The following is an 18162-nucleotide window of genomic DNA, read 5'->3' as shown; positions in this document are numbered from 1 at the left end:
CCCAAAATAACTAACTGAAACTTGTCCCCTTTGTGGGGTTTCTTTGGATCTGCAACTGATCTTAGACTTATATAAAACCTTCTCGCACAAGAAACATTGTGCAGCAACACTGTTGGGGAAAACCAGTATTTTTTTCTATATGATGAGGAACCCCAGTTTACCATTGAAATTCTTTTTTAAAGCTTAAGGGCTTTACTGATAGCATCTGTGCTCTGGAACGCTCAGACCTGCAGATCAAACATACTGTATATAGGCCTTCTGTAACCACCTATGCATTTTGCTGTTTATTTCAAGGCATTGTAAGATTATTTTGAGCCGTCCTTAATATTGCAAAAATATTTACAAATGACATTGTTAACACTTCTGTTGAAACCAGCATTTAATACTCTGTTAAAGCACACTGATCTTCATTTTCAAATGTATGCAGTCCATTCAGTTTATTCATATAAAACATGTGAAAAAATCCAATAACCAATCTCTACCCTGACTCGGTTTAGTTTTACGGAGTTCAGAGTGCCCAGAAAGAGTTTCCTGCACGCCTACAATCACAGACAGGAAGTTTTTTAGCATGTTTAGCGGACACCAATCATCTTGAACATGCTTACATTTTTTTTGAATGTGTGCTTGAATGCAGGAAGTAACGTTATCCGACAGGAAGCAGAATCCAGAAGTGCTTCAGATGCATAAAATGGACATTCTTTGTTTAAGAGCTCATGCTTGGTGGAACCTCTCTCTGTGTGACACCTCCAAAAGACTTTGTTTTCTTAACCCGTTTTGATTTTCTGTATTGATCGACTTCAACCTACTGTAAATTAATCAAATATATTAATACATAGTTGTAAACAAAACAAAAATCAATCTGGCCTGACAGGAATGTAACACATCTAACCCTAATCTCACAGTTCCAAAATCTCACGGTGGTGCCCCCACCCTCTTTTTGCAATTTCTTTTTTATAACAACAATCCCCATCTACCATTATAAACTATAAGATGTTTAATAGCAATGTGAAAAGGAACATTACCACGTCATATAAATGATTCCAGATACCCTAAAGACAGGAAGTGGGGAGGTGAAAGAAGCTCACTCCTTTCTTACAAGAGATCATTATCTGCTCGGGTCAGCAGCCTCTGCAATTATCCCAAATCTGTTTGGAATTAAAAAAAAAACTTGGTTGGGTCCCGCCTGCACATTTCTCATAGAAAGATAGCCTTATCTTTCTTTACACTGGGACAGACAGGATTTTAAATGCTTAAGCTGGAAGAGATCTGTGTTTCGAACGCCTCGAGGCTTGCGTTACATGATAAAAAAGTGCCAAAACATTTAACTCCTAACTGTGATGTTCATGAGCCTGATTTAAACAAAAAAAAAATCATGCAAAACAGTTCTGCGCATGAAGTGTTATCAAAGATTAACCAGAGATGCACAGCAGTGGAAGGTTAACTGGTGACGTAAGGTTTAGTGGAAGTTTGCCCGTACAATCCATAGAAGTCGGGATGCCTGTGGCTTTGCGAGGCATCGATCCAGTCGTGCATGGAGAGGCCCTGGAGGGGCTGGGACATCGAGGGCGTGGAAGGCAGGGGGTGCGAGTACTCCTGTGTCCAAGGGAAAGATCCAGAGCGCGGGTAAGGAGGGTGGGCTCGGTGGTTCGATATGGAAGGTACGCTAGAGCAGTAGCAATTGTCCATGGTGCACATGAGAATTTTGCGGCCGCCGTATTGGGGCAGCATGGCCTGCTGGGACGAGCTGGCATTAGGATAGTCGGCCGGAGTGAAAACGGAGCTGGAATGATGGACAGACTGAGCTCCGCTGCTACTGCTGAGGCCTACGATGTGCTGGGTGGAGCTACAGGGAACCATGGGCGGCTGGGAGGGCGGCCCATCGGCAGAGCTGGAACCTTGACCCAGGAACTGCTGTTTGCTCATGGGGCCGGATGAGGACTCCAGAAGGCCGGCGCTGCTTTCAGGAAAGGCCGTGGAGTGTTTGCGTTTCTCACCCAAGGAGTTATTTGCAGTGGAGGGGTGGACAGAAACGCACTGGAGGAAGTGGGAAGGGGTGGTAAATGGGGCTGGAAACAAGGAGGCACAGATAAAGAGATTGAAAATGGTTTAAAAGGAAAGTCGGTGGTTCTTATCTACCAGTGCCAAAAATGAATCTTACCAGCCTCAAGTGACGGATACATTTTCGCATCAATTAAAGCATTTTCTCCTCCCCTTTAGAAGCTGACAGCACTATTTATTTTGCTAACCTGACTATGCAGAATTAAATGGTTAGCGACACTACACAATTTCAGACTTACCTTCCAGTAATTTTCTCAAATTCTTCTCCTTCTTCGAGACTTCAGAAAGGAATATTTTGGAATTAAGATGCCCCACCTTGTAAGGAGGCAAAACACTCCCCGAGCACGACTGTGATCTGCAGAAATAGCATTTGAGAGATTATATCCACAAACAAGGTTTAGCAATAGATTGGTATAGATTTCCACTAAACAACACTTTGTCTGATGAACAACTTACCTATCCATTAGTATTTTCACTGGTTTCGTGTTCTGCAATGCAATGCAAAACAGAACAGAATATTAATCTCCCTGCAGTCTACAAGCTCCTTCATGACTGTTTCTTTGTCTGTAAACGCAGACAAATCCGCAAGCGCTGATGTGCTGATAGCAGCCGCACACCGACGAGAAGTATTTCTCACAGGTACGGCCACATTCACACAGGACAACCGCAGTAGATTTACAGAAAAAGTGAGGGAGTGCGAGTTTAAGGAAATATTGATGGGAGAAACAGACTCACCTTCATAATGTTAATATTCTCCGCCTTGTCGAACACGACTTGGACGGAGCTAAGCAGTTTCTTGGCCTCTTGACGGCGTTCATTGAGCTGGAGGGTTTGGGTTGAGTTCTCCTGGCAGTATTTCGAGTGTGCTTTATCCAGCACCTCCAGAGTTCTACCCAGGTCGTCTTCTAAGAGCTGGTGCATTTTGTGATACTGTGCACGCACCTCCTCCTTCAGCTGCCGTACCTTATCCTGCGCAACAAACACATGAGCATAAATGCACAGGTCTGCTGTAAAGAAACTATAGGGCCCCAAGGAACAACATGCTTTTTATGGTGGGGTTGAACGCTGAAGCTTCATTGAAAAGCTCTGTTTGTAAGAGTTAAGAATCATGGGATACTTTTACAAGGCCATCTGGAACCACACAGTATTTTAGAAAAGCTTTTATATTTTGGTTTTGGTCATAGATGTAACACTCATCAAGTGAGCATGAGACATCTGGCAATGTCGTGTACACAAGTAAACTACTTGAAAAAAAATGTGTTAAGCTACTTTTGTTTAGAAAACATCGTGCAAAATGTGACTTTTGTATAGAGATATGTTCTGTTATTATTAGGATTATTATTTACTTGAAATGCTTGAAATATACTGCCTATATTAAGTATACAGAAAAATTAAGAGATTTTCCCATTTTTCTTTTAATCGGCCTTTCTAGATGTATTGTGATCATTTCAGCCAGTGTCTGTTAAACTTCAACAAAATCAAACCTCAGCAGGGACATAAAGCCATTTAACAGCAAATGTCAAAGACTGACCGCATGCCCAGAAAACTGTGATAAAAATCAAGGTAATCACATAAGAAAAATATTTTTTCTAAATACATGATCAAATATTACTGTTGTATTGCTTAAAAGTGTATATGAACTTTTTTTCTTTGCAGTATTTGAGGTCTGAAAAAATACACAGGATCTTTTCTGTTATTTTGACCTGTTTCTAATGCTTTCATTTTCTGAAAATAAAAAAATAGTTTTATTTAAAATTTGGGAGAAATATTTTTAGTTATTCAACGAATGATAAAAACATATTTTAAACAAATAACTATAAATAGTAAATTCTGAAAAAACCCGAACATTATTTTGAAATGGTCTCTTATTTTTCTGCGGCTGTGTATTTTTAAGAGTCATTGTGTATTAAAATCCTTTTTTTCCTTTGGTAAAAATGTATATAATGTGTGATATAAGTCTTCCTCATATAGTTCATCTTTAACAATTTGTGACCTTTGCCAAAACATATCATCAAATCATATTTATGTTTTATTCAATTTATTTCATTTTATTGTATGTAGTATATGAATTTGTAACATGATTCTGCATCTTTTTGTTCACAGGGGCCTAATCTAATTAAAATAAGTTTCAATCTAAATTTTATATAAATAATACATGTGCTTTTATGTGGTCGCCAGGAAAACTTTGCAGAACTAATAAGGATGCAAACATTTAAGAAAAAAGAATAAAAAAATGACGTCTCATTGACATTGTTTTGCAGTATAAATTGTGTTTCCAACAAATTTTCCATAAACAACTGAATGCAAGAAAGAGTATTTTGGCACAGACACTTCCAATGTCACACCAAAAAAAGCCTCTTACATATTTATTAGCTGCAGCAGAGGGTGGTGAGGGTAAGATAGACACACAGACAGAGAGAAATTGACACGCATGTATGTTTTCATACCTCAACCAGTAGTTTGTCAGACTCCAACTTATACAGCTGCTCCTCAATGTCTTTTACTCGATCGTCAATACGATCCTGCTGCTTCATTAACATATGCTGCAAAAAAGCAAAACAGATGAATCAAACCTCTTGTTTTCCCCCACAGCTCTAAGAAATGCCAACCCCAACTACACAGACCGTCTCTTGGATCAAGAACAACCAGAACTGCAGTATTTTTGGAGAAACCATGACAGGCAAAAGTCAAGCCTAAAAACGAGCAGACGTACAAACCCAGGCTTTCGAAAACAACCCATTCTCCATCTACTCTACAGTATGACCCCGAACACCCCGCTGGCTGCCTCTGCATCTCTATGACAACTGATTCCAAAAACCTTATTACTGCAAATGAGGAAAACAAAACATGTGAGCAATGAGACTAATTCATCAGAATCACTCTTATAGCGCAGACGCGTTTGCCGTCTGATTCTGCCTGCTATTAGGTGTCTGGACAGGTTTTAAATTGGGTTCAGAGGAAGCCACTAACCCCACAGCTCCCCCATCCCCCATCCAAATCAAAGCCTGACAGTGTGCTCAAGCTTTTATAATCCCCTTTATTTCACATGCCCACAAAAATCACTGCGACCGAGCGCACACGTCCACACACAGGATGCTAAATAACAAGCCAGTTAAGCTTTAATCGCATAACCGTCTATAAGCCCCGGTGCGCCATAGGTTGATTGCCAACGGAGAACGCAGCTGTCATGATAACAATAAAGCGCATTGTGCATGCCCAAGTGTGCGCATTAATAAGTGTGGAAATTTGACGCGAACCGAGGGAGAGGCAGTCTTGCAGTCGCTCATTTTGCTCACATCTCTCGCTTTGTTTGTACCATTGGCTTCCAGAGTCAATGACATATTGTCACATTATCCCGGCGCAGCGACAGCCGACGGGCATGTGCACGGAATGCTGCGGGGTCGCTGCTTTTATAGGGCGCATGAAAGAAGACACATTCTTGGGGCCTCCAGCAACCGGGCCTCTGCAAACAAACACCGTCAGCGTTCACAGATCGCCATGGAAACCTTGGTGACACCCACAGTGTCGGGAAGTAAAACTCTCGTTTGTTCAGTCTAAAGAGATATAGATTCTAGTTACAACAATGAGCTATGAGGTTGATGTAGGAGGGCCATACTTCCGTAGAAGACACCCGTCAGGATGATTTCAATGCCGTTTTTATATCTGTAATGTTAGTCGGTTGTGTCATTCCTGGTGAAATAATACCCACAATCCTAAAGGAAGACTCTCCTAACAGAGTAGGTGTTGTTACAATAGAAATGGGAGTCATGGGATGCTGACTCAACAGTGACTGTTAACTCCCGTAAGGCAAAGGAAATGATGTCATGGTCTTGTCTCTAATGGTTCGGTCAGAAATTGCTTCACTCTTAGATCTTTACTTGTAATGCCTGGGTTATTCTCAAGAAATCTTGGTTTCAAGATGTCAAACATGATTTTCTGTAAAAGACTCGCATCAACAAATTTCAATTTTGCTTCAATAAAAACAAAGTATGACATGTTCATAAGCATTAGTTGAAGAACATTGACTGACAGTTTAGCCCAATTGTGAATGACCTTCATTACCGCAATCATTTAAATCCCATAGCATATTTGGCTTATAAAAAGTAAGCCATGATGCCTAAACATGTTTTTATAAATCATGAGACATTAATAAAGTATATTTTAATAGAAAACTGTATGTGTACCATTTTTGTAAATGCGGAAAACTACCTGAATCGGTGATGAGAATAAAAAAATTGTGTACACAGAGTCACGAAAGAATTTTAAGCTTTTAAGTAGAAAAATATATAGTAATCTGTTAACCCGGTAGCCATTTTAAAGCTACAGGCAGATGTGTTACTACAAATTAAACCAAGCCTAATGTTAATATCTTTTAATGTTAACATTCCTTTAAAAATGTTACGGAGGATGAGAACATCAGTCATGGACACTTCTTTCTTCCACTTTATATTCATTTTTATTATAAATGAATATTATGTAAATAATTATTTTTTGTCATTTGAGAACATCTTGTAGAACATCCAATTATTTTCGTTCAGATGTTTTAATAAATTACAAGTAATGCACTCAGACAATACATCAGTCTGACCTTTCAACTTACCAACATAAGCGACTGCTCTCATCTCACACGTTGGCATTTGACACACCATGAAAACAGTATCAGACTTAGTCACTTGTTATTACTCACAGTTACAGAAATACAGGAAACTGTATATCTTCAGTTTAACAATGGCAAGAGCCTTTAAAAGGACACTAGCAGGAACTTTTTGTGCCATGTAAGCACAGCAGCAGTCAAAAGAAAACATTTGTATTTCTATATATTTTACCATGTTGGTATATAGATGAATACATCCATGTACTATACATCTGTGCAACTGGCTCCCATTTTAAAACACGCAGATGTGCAGAAACAATCTGTCAATCTCGTTTAATTCATGGCACGGAAGGTGGCGTCTGAATAGCCACAGAATCTTCTTCAGACAAACTAAATGTCTCTATGATAAATAAAAGATATTTAATTGCAGAGATGCAGTCTGATGATAGCTAGGCTTGCCTACAGCTTTTTTGTTACTTTTACGGTGAAGTACTTCAAACTCTGAGACCTGAACAATCTGGTTTCTGTGGGGTAGCGTGAGGGGCGTGTGTGAATTTCACAGCTAAATGCTGGATGGAGTTGATTTATTTCTGCAGTTGTAAGTAAGAGCCTCTGTGACTCAAAACAACCTTCATACATTCAGAGCAAAAACAAAAGGTCAGCCATCCTTGCACTTATGTGAGAAATGTGCGAGCTGCAAGCATAGTGATGATTTACAGTTTGCTTTAAATGGAACAAACCTCACATGTTCCTCATAGTATTCATTCATAATCACAGATGAAAAATGTGAATAATTTTTTAATGAATGGTGCGTGATTTACTAAACCGCATGCGAGTATAGTTCAGAAGAGCTCTCGTTTAAACTCATAATACATAATGCAGGTCTATAACACTCAGTTAAACTAAATCGTGTTGTGTGTAATTTCAATGGCGTGATATACAACCACAGACTTTGTTTTTTTTTAAACTGTTTCAGAAAAATTTGAATTTGACGTTTGGTTGAAATATTGTTAGCAACCTACAAATAGTGCATTTTAAATGGTCTCTTAATTTTCTCACTACTGGTGACGCTCACTGAAGAATCACATTGGCTCCCATCTTCTCTCCTATTGGCTGTTGCTCCCAAAAGTCACTCCTCATTTGCATAAAGTTAAACATCTCTCAACTTTGTCGTGTCTCTAAACACGGCCCATCCGGTCGCCAACAGTTGCTACAACTTGTGTCGCGGGAAGTCGCCATGTTTCCCTTGAAATGAATGGGATCATGTCGCTTGTCCGGGAGATATAAATGTTTAGTATGGTCAAGTCAGAGAGAATTTTACTTGCCTGACGGGACAAGTAACTTGCAAAAAATAAAACCCAGGGCTGTACAGTAAGCCATGTATGTAGATTAATAAGAATAAGTGCATTAGACAGAGTTGCGTGTTTGTGTGAACTGCATTTGTATTGTGTGTGACAATAATCAATGGCACAATTTATTAAATCTATATAAATAAATGCGGACGCGGAATCCTTTAATTGAAATATTTCATCTGGCTGTTCTGCATGTCTGAGGTGCACAGTTTAACGGAATATTTCACTACTTTTACCCATGTTTTATTCACCCTCAAGACATCCTCACTGAATATGGTTTTCTTCTGGAAGAATAATCCAGTCTGAGTTTTAATACCACATCTCATTTTGCTTCCAAGCAGTAGAATGGGAGGGAACGGTGTTCATTCTCTGAAACTCCAAAAAGGACATCCATCGATCAAAGAACTGCTCGACATGACTCCGTGGTCTAAACAAATGTCTTCTGAAGAGAAACGATGCGTTTGTTTGAGAAAAATATCCATATCGACTAGGGATGATGATGAGTCACGAATTTCGAATATTCTATTAGTCTTTTTAGAATATAGAATTTCGAATAGTGTGTGCGATCTAAAAAAATTTGAAGTGTTTTCACACGTAACGTGTTCATGTAACCAAAGGGTGGGTCTGCCAATAAAGATGCACCTTAAACCTAAAGGCTGCCAATCAAGAGACAGTAGAGAACAACATTTTCTCACAACGATTGTAAACGAAGTTACGCAAACTGTATACCCGCGAGGCATAACGGATACGATAAATTGAGACGATGTCAAAAATTAGTTCTGTGTGGGGGTCATGCCGTCATTCGGTTAATATGTTTTAATGCGTTTTAAGTAGTGGTGGGCATAGATTATTTTTTTTAATCTAGATTAATCTAGATTAAAATGGCTCATTTGAATTCTGCCGAAGGCATTCAGAATATGTGTGCTACCCAAATAATGACTAAAAGTAAGTCTTTGAGAACGGGTTTCTCAAGCCAGGTGGCGCATTAGACCAGGGGCTCATCTCCTGTTTCCAAAATGCATCACAAACTGCTTGAGAAAGCTGTTCTACTATGATAATTGGTGATGAAAATTAAATTATGTTCAATAAGATGAACTTGTGTTTACTTCCGCATTAGCTAAGGGATGTGGAAAAATGTATGTGGAAAAATGTACCACTACTGTATAGTAAAAAAAGTAAAAACAAAGAACTTTCAAATTTAGATGAACAAAAAAATGATATGGCCCTAATTTATCCATCTGCATGTAACATTCATTTAATTCGTCAGTTACCTGCCTATTTATGTGATGAACTGCAACTGTTTGGCATGTGCTACAAAACTTAAAACCTCAGTAGCACAAGTGCTGTGTCCAATTAAAGTTATTGTTAAGGCCTGTAATAATTACTTCTTGCAATCATGGAGAGTATAACCAAATTCAAGCAGCCACAGCGGACACTAGGTAAAACGCTTTGAAGCAAACTTGACTTATCAAAATCCGAACAATTATATTGACGCTTCAAATTTAACACCATTCTTTATATTCTGACTGCAAATGACAAATTGACTTCTCTGAAGAACAACCACATGACAATGCTTAATGTCAAGTAAAACACATTAAATAAAACAGTACAGTTCCAACTGGACTTTGTCTTCAGAGGTACAGTGTCTTTATTTTAGATACTCCCTGCTTGATTACACAATATGTTAAACTTGCAAAGTTATCTTATTATAGCGTTCACACCAAAAGCGAACAATCGCGTTCCTTGCAGGAAAAGTTAGTTTTATGTGAGTGATGCGAGCCAAGATTGATACACGTTCACGTCTATACCCGTCTTTGCATTGACTTTGTATGCAATTAATACGCAAATCGCTAAATGCGCGTTTGGTGTGAACCTGCCATAAGAAAGAACTGAAGACATCTGATTATCTTATCCGGAGCATTAAACATTATAAACAGCACTGCACACAGCAATGTAAAGCAATGTAGCATGATACTGTACAAATCTCGTCATCCCTTCATCTGCAGTGGTTTTGTCCAGCTGAATAGCTATCACAAAGAACGTTCCCAGAAACATGCTTACATGATAAGGCTGCACGTGACAGCGTGGGCTTGCTTCTCTTTGCTTCCTTCTTTTCGTCATACTGGACATTCTCCAACACTTCACCCAGGGTTTGCTTTAGCAGAACATTTTTCTGACACGTTTCAAATGATTACAGAATTCTTGTTATCCTCCACGGTATCAAAAGCTTGAACAAATGCCGCTTTCATTAATAATATGACTTTGAATCCAAACATCTGAAGTCATGCAGTTATACTGAACATTTCTCAAGGCCGACTGCAGGAGTCATCTACCGCTGTCTGGACTTGCCTGCGTGCAGTGGTGTGATAAGAATGGCCTCTCAAATTATTCAGTGACACCACAATCAATTTGAGTCTCTATACAGCAAAATCTCGAGGACAATTATATTTAGAACGATCCAGTCCAATTGCAAGCATGACTAAACTGCAGAAAATGGTCAGATTTCGGCAAAGCCCAGCACTCATGCATAATACCATAATGCTAGAGTCCTATATTTAAGAAAATGCAGTTGAGGTTAAAAGCGCTTTTATGAATTGTGCAAGTCAGTATGGACCATAAGAGTAACAAGCTCATTCATGCAGAAACACATGGTCTGGCCCATCTCTACACTATTCCATGCAATTTTGAAGTAAGTAGAGAGGTAAGAGTAGTAAACATGCAAAAGTCGCTGATGACCATAAAAAGCAAAGTGTGGCATGTCAAGACACTTAATGTGCTCAGTCTTCACAGCTTAACAAGGATAGTTCACCCAAAAATCTAAATACGGTCACCATTTACTCACGCTCATGTCATTTCAAACCTGTATGACTTTATTTCTACTGCAAAACACAATAGAAGATATTTTGAAGAATGTCGGAAAACAAGCAACATTGGCCTTCATTGACTTCCACTGTATGGATAATGTAGTCATGTGCAGGTTTTGAATGACACATGGGAAATTAAATTCTGACAAAATGTTCATGTTAGGGTGAACTATCCTACTTTCAGATAAAGAGGTGAGAAATTTTAATTTTACAAAAAAATTTAGTAGGCTTAAACTTCTGTAAAAAGAATATGTGAACGCTTTCCATCATCCAACATCATTTAAACAATAAACATTTTCGGGCAATCGCATAATTCAGGTAAAGACTAGAAGGGATACAGCTACCACCACTGGGTATCGATCAGTTAATTACTGTTTTTATTATTGTAACTCGTGCTAGTTTACGGTTGGGGTAAGTGCAGGCGTTGGCTAATGTAATATGACATTTTGCCACAATTGTTTAGCTAACATGCTCCAGTTAGCATCTCGCCGTTTGAGCCTTACAGTTGACCCAAAAAATAAAAGTCTGTCCCCATTGACTCACCCTTGAGTTGTTCCAAAATATGTATAAATGTATTTGTTCTGAATAAAACAGTGAAAGATATTTTTATATATATTTTACCAAGCAGTTATTGGCCACTATTGACGACCACAGTAGGAAAAATGTGTTTGCCCCTAAATTCTTCCAAATATCTTCTTTGGTGTTCAACTGAACAAAGAACTGCAAAAAACAAAACCTACGGTGGTAGTCAATCTTGGCCAAAAACGATTTGTCTACAAGCATTCGTCCAAATATCTTTCTATGTGTTCTTAACAACAAATACATTTAAATGAAATGGCCACACACAAAGTGTACAGCAAACAATTTAAACCACCACACAAACACTTTGAACCACTCATCCTGACTCCCAACCAGACCCTCTTCCTACTGTAGCAGCACAAAAGAGGGGGAAAAGATTTAAAAAAAGAGGGGAAGAGATAGAACGGTAATCCTTCATAGGATCTCCCATGATGTCATCCCTGCTAACAGAAGGCGGATTATTGGGGACAGAGGAGAGGAGGAAGTGAGGTCACACCCTTCCTGTGTCTGCCTGGAACCAGCGTCCTATTCCTGAACAAGAGGCGAGAGAGCAGAAAATGGGCAGGCAGTTTTACTGTGGGACTACTTGAGTCACACTCTCTAAATGTATGCACTTGCGAAAGAAAGAACAGAGAGATGTGTGTGTCTTTCAACGGCAGCTGTGGGCCCTGCATCCACTCCCCCTCCCTTTAACAGACACTTGGCTGCTTTAGGAGCCATGACACATTGGCCATCTAAAAAGCATTCCTCCACGCATCCAGAAGTTATCTCTGCCAAATCCAGCAGCAGCTCACCTCACAACAGCTCATTATTCTTTAGGAGGCAGCTGAAGGAACAGCGTGTATTTTCACTCCTACACTGCAAAATGGCCCAGCTAATATCACCATTAACATATCCATCACAGTTTAATTGATAGGTAGAAGTAAAGAACTGAGGAGCTTTTAATAAGTACCTTTGAGGATCAAGAGAAGAAATGTTCTCTCTTATAAAGTGAAAACGAGCTGTTTAAAACCATCAAGGCCCTTTCATTATAATATATGGAAGCCTTTATTTCGTCTTCTTTAAATTACATGAAGTAATGCACATTGGTCAAGTCTGTAAATAAAGTGTCATTGTAGTAACAACTTACTTCTGTAATTTAAAAAATTTGCAAAAAGGTTTAATTGGATTATTTTTTTGTGATTATTTACACATCACTCTTGTTAGAAAATGCTAATCAGACAGAGCTTGATTTTAACGAAACTGAAAAATTGTATGACAAATCAATGTAAACATCTATTAAGCATACAGAACAAGCTTTTCTTTGTAAAGCACTACTCTCAAAAGCTCTTTTATGAATACTCAGATTGCACATGGCGTCACGGCACTGCGCAAAGTGCCGTTGGAGGGCAGCAAGTGATTTTTTCCAAAGGAATTCACTATAACAAACTCAAAATACCTGTGTTTGGCGTTATTTATGACTTTTCCAATTGACCAAACCATGAAAGGTGTTTTAATTGTATAGCAAAAGTTGATGTTCACGGAGGGGTAAAAAGCGAGTATTACCTGAGAAACAGATATAAAAGTGGCTGGTAAACCTGAATCTGCAGAGCCGATGACTTTCATAAACACTTATCGAGTTTTAATGTACCTAAACAATGACCAGATGAGCTCAAATTTACTCCTCAAGAACCTTGTCATGAACACTAGCTGCAAAGATCGAGTTCTGATTAAACGTATAAAGTGATAAATCTTGCGTTAAGCATTTCTCCCGTATGAGTGCGTTATAATGAAACCGCTTAACGTGCCGAAACAATGACCACGTACAAACTAATTTCTATCAATCCATAATTTTAATAAACACTAGCCACTGTTAAAAGAACAAGCACTTATTCAAGGGTTAGGTATAGTCTCACGTCATGCTTGTTCTTCAGTAAAGTACATTATAAAGAAACCACACAACGTGGCTCAATGTAGCAACAAACTGAGAACATAAAACTTTTCTATTAACATTTTTATGTTTGATATCAGTGATAAACAAATGTATTTATTTTGGTTGTCCGTGGTTGTTGTTTTGGTATGAGATTTTTTACCTTATATTATCAATTTAAAGGATAATATCTTTATTTGTGTTCCGAAGACCCTGGGAGGTCTAAAAACATGTTAAACATCATGTGGGTGTGTAAAAAAGAACACAATTTTGATTTTGAAATTTACTTTTCCTTTAATAAGGGCTCGATCTTTTAACTAAGGCTAGAATTTATTACAAGTAAGGTTTGACAGAAACTGCGGCTTACATGGCTGTTGTTCTGGACGTGAAACATAGGTACTTTGAGTTTGTGATAGTGAATTCCTATGGAGGAAAATCACTTGCTGTCCTACAGCCGCGCTATAAAACCACGTGATTGCAAACGACCTATATTTCTGTCTACTATTTGACAATGTCACTGGAAAGCAGAAAACAAGTTAAGGTGGAGTTAAACAGATATTTCAAACCAAGTTCACTGTAGACTCTAGAGATCCTCTTTGGGGTCATAATCACACGTAAACTATTATTCATAGACTTACTTGTAACCTTCAAAATGCTGAAAATGTTTCACCTTTCGAATGAGTCAACGAACTGATTCCACTGGTGAGTTTTTTGTAAGAAGTCACAGAAGTCTTTTGTTGTTGAAGTTATTGAGCAAAGCACTGTACATTTTAAAGAATGTCTTAATATAAGACAACAAAGGAGAATTCACATTGTTGTTTTAAAATAAAACTAAAGACAGTTTTTCAAAAGGAATCTTGTCACTGTTAACTTAGTCTCAAACTCCAACCGTTGGCCAAACGTCTGATGCATAAAGCACACTTTTCAGGAAACACTTCAGCACGTTTGAAGTCGTCACCTGATTGGTTGAATTTCAAACGATTTCCAGGAGACGTCCGTTTCACGTTCTCTAACGGTTCGCCTGGAAACATTTTACGCTTAATAGTATGTGAGGTTGACATGTTCGTGAATTTAAACCGGTCGGTTACTGCGGGGACATTTCCACGCCTCTAAGCATGACGCAGCACAAAAACAAACATGATTGCTTGCTTTAACTGTCAGTCATATCGCCTCTTGGGCAGGCCGTGGCCAAAGAAATCGGCGATAAGTTCACGACCTTCAGTATGAATGCGAGACTACCGTTAACTATAAATCAAGCAAAAAATTCTGCTATGTGGCACTGTAAAAAGTATTGATTGTCTCTCTACCTGGTGGTACATTTGGTCTGGACTGCACTAAACTTAAATATGACAGATTAGTCTAGCAACAATGACACAAATCCAACCCAGCATTCAACTATTAAAAGGAAGTCGACAGATAAAGAAGTTCCCTCCCATCCTCAATGCTAGAACTTTCTATTCAGATTGAGGTGTTTACTGTAATGAAAACCACAACTGGTTATCTGGTATACGTCTGTTATTTTCATGTATTGCTATTGAAAAGCATTCTGCTTAATAAAATGTATCAGTCACTGTTAATAGTTCAAAGTTACAATTATTATTTGTATGCAATTGTATTTAGATCAGATGTAATATGTGCAACACAAACTCTATAATGTGCTGTGCTAGCAAAAAAGCAGGTGTATAACCAGACCACGGGTAAGTGGCTATGGCCTAGATTTTTTCTCCATTGTCCTTATTTATTTATTTCAGACCGCAGCAACTTTGTGTGTAGGAAATTAGCTAAATAAACCGAACAGGCATTAATCAAAGCAATCCTCCTTGCTTCCGAGACTATGGTCCAAATACACGTTGACAGAAAAACCCATATCAGTCAGTAAAATATCTGGTATGTCTGTTAATCTTACATTTTAACTTCAAGCTAATACCAAACAACAGAATTACCAAATTTAAAGAACTTCTATCATTTTTGTGTTGTACCTGCTCAGAATATGATCTTGTTCTCTCATATCTGCAGGTACTAAAGGTCAGAATTCATAATGGCTCCCGAACAGACTGTATCAGTTCTGAAATCTCTGCATCACACGTTTTGTGTTTGTGTGTGAAGATGTCTGCGGGTGAAAAGCAGTGGGGGGAAACTACAGCAGAAAATCAAGTTTGATCTGCATGCTCCTACTGAGGAAGCAGACTTGCCATGAAAAATTCCAGCATATACCTGGTTCTGCAAAGTAATTGGTAGGTTACAATAGAATGCGAGAGCTTAAAAAACAAGTTCTCGTCTCCCAAATTAGGTTACTCTCATTACACTCCTGTTGTCTTGAGATTGACAGAGTTAGATTCAAGTGTGATTCGACTAAAAGACTCACCCTGATATCATTGCGTCGTACTTCTACGTCGCAAACTGCGTGGCCGTGGTTAGGTGCACATCTGGAGAAGCAGCAATATTGGCAGACAGCCACCTGTTCCACATCGCAATGATAGAGTCTGTATTCGTCATGGTGTGGACAGCTCCAGGCCCTGACCTCTTCAGCCCCCACTAGTAAATGGCCAGGAGCCGGACAGGGTTGTTGGAGATGTGTCTGAATATGAGACTGGCAACACGGCGCGTTGCAACGAAGACACACTTTCTGCGCTGGAATAGGAGGTCCTCTCCTGCACAGAATGCATTGCAACACCGCCGGAGCTTTCTCGACGTTCAGCGCGTTAAACTTTTCCACGATGTTGTTCAGTTTGATGTTTTTCTCCAGATTCGGCTTCTGGTTGTACGCGTGGTTGCACTCCGGACAGCGCACGTTGGCCGTGTCCTTTGCCCAGGCCTCACTGATGCAGCCCCGGCAGAAGTTGTGTTTGCAGGGCAGCTGCACCGGCTCCACGAACACATGCAGACATATGGGGCAAATGAGTTCCTCCTCGAAGCAGTTCCTCCAGTTCTCCGCCATCTCGGCCATTTGATCTGACATCCGGCTGCGCGGCGCGTGAAAAGGCAAATACCGAGTTCTAGCAGCGTCCTGTCATTCTCGCGATCCCATTCATGTATCCAGTTGTTAAATCAGTTGATAAAAACTACGCAAGCACAGACAGTCCTGAGAAACAGCTGTTGATCAGATCCAAACATGCCAAGCGAGCGTCTCTGTTTCTGGCGGAGTAACGTAATACCGCAGCCGAGCGAGAAAAGGGAATCTTGCGTTGAAATACGATTGCGTGTTATTTATTGCACTTCTGCGTAACGTTAGGTTCAACGTTCTGCTGAAAATAGTTAAGCAAATAGGAACTACTTTAAAACAAACTTCATCCTGTCGATTTATAGCGAGAGCGTACGTGTAAAGTTTTAATGCAATTTACTTGGATTTAAAATGGTCGTAATATGATAAAACAAGAACATAATGATGACACCGTGACAGATGCCTGACCATTCGCTAAAAGATCATTCAACTAGACTACTGCATAGCAAATGTGCTGGTAATAAAAACAAGCATGCCATTATTCACCATCAGGATGAGATGAGTTGAATCATAATCAAAATGCGTGTCGTGTCGTCATCTTCCAAGTTTAAAACAGGAAAAGGGTGACGCCACGAAGTTCAACGAAGACGTCCTTTCGCAAGCACTCCAGTCATTTACTAAAGCAGTCGACCACGTATTTGATTCGTGCCCAGGGCACAATATTTGCCCTGCTGGAATTATAACAGCGTTTTTGAACGCTACGCACGGAAAGTAGACCTGAGCCTCTGTGTCGCTCTTGTATCGATGGGATGTCGTTGCCTTTGAACTGTACGAAAGGCTCCCGGTAAACGTAGAAACAGATTACGCCGCGACTTTGAACGAACGTACAATTTACGCGAACATTACGTATGTCAACATTTGTTGTAGCATAAAAAACAAAGACCCGAGATGTTATCTTACAGCTATTCTCTCGCTATCTGTGTTGGTTAAACATTAAGGAATTATCCAAAACCCTCTCCATGTTTCGCCCGATGTTTACTTGGCCGCACTTATTACCACAGTCCGATCGTTTTCATATTTAGTACCTGATGTCACGTATTTTACTCTTGATCAAGCTAACTCGCCTAAAATATTCATGTATTAACGCCAGATACCTTTCTCGCTCTTAAAGGAGACGATATCGTTTGGCCCTTGTTATCGCTCATCAGCCATCTTGTTTTCCTGTTAATCGCGAATTAAAAACGACGCATCTATTTACTTTTCTTCTCATTTGTACGTCCTGTATATAACGTTAGATGGCACGCGCAAAATCAAAAAAAGATTCAAACAATTCAGCGAAAATCCGTGAATATCACGTCCTATGTATTGTTAGTCCTTATTGAAAAACAGATGTTCCGGCGCCGTATTCCAATTTGCGTGTTATTATTTATGATTTTGTTCCTCTTTCACGCGAATCCTAGATGGGAGGAATGCAGGCGCAAGACTGCAACTCAGGATACAGTTCACATACTCCCCCCTTCCCTGATCACGTGATCCCCTCAGATTCGATGCATAAACTGGGAGGAGTTAATGACCGGGGCGGGGCTTCTTTAAAGGGAACAAACTCTTGCGTTCCGTCACTCCCTGTCTAATAACGTGTTGTTGTACAGACCTGAGTGCATCTCTCCACTGAATAAATTCCTTTACCAAGCTGCAAAGAAAACATTTGTAAATTAAACGTGCCATTGTTTTAGAGGGACAGTTGACAAAACCTGACAACTTGGCACACAAAAGAAGATATTTCGAGAATGTCTTAATGGGTTTGAGTCCATCCATATAGTCAAGGGGGTGTAATGTTTGGCATCAACTGTTCTTTAAAATATCTG

The 18162-nt window shown here is 39.4% G+C and overlaps 1 protein-coding gene across 1 annotated transcript; it reads right to left on the bottom strand.

Annotated features, from left to right (window-relative positions):
* Positions 1 to 361: 361 nt before the first annotated feature.
* On the bottom strand, positions 362 to 17982 carry trim8a (tripartite motif containing 8a). Its single transcript, XM_056760094.1, has 6 exons — positions 15722 to 17982; positions 4506 to 4601; positions 2794 to 3027; positions 2515 to 2546; positions 2298 to 2413; positions 362 to 2066 (listed from the first exon to the last, which is right to left on the bottom strand). The coding sequence occupies exons 1-6, from the start codon at positions 16313 to 16315 to the stop codon at positions 1438 to 1440; spliced, it is 1701 nt and encodes a 566-aa protein (XP_056616072.1). The 5' UTR covers positions 16316 to 17982; the 3' UTR covers positions 362 to 1437.
* Between the last annotated feature and the right edge of the window lie 180 nt (positions 17983 to 18162).

This window comes from Triplophysa dalaica, chromosome 11 (assembly GCF_015846415.1).
Source record: "Triplophysa dalaica isolate WHDGS20190420 chromosome 11, ASM1584641v1, whole genome shotgun sequence".
NCBI lineage: Eukaryota > Metazoa > Chordata > Actinopteri > Cypriniformes > Nemacheilidae > Triplophysa > Triplophysa dalaica.
Note: the sequence above shows the minus strand (reverse complement) of the source record. Positions and strands in the feature narration are given on the sequence as shown.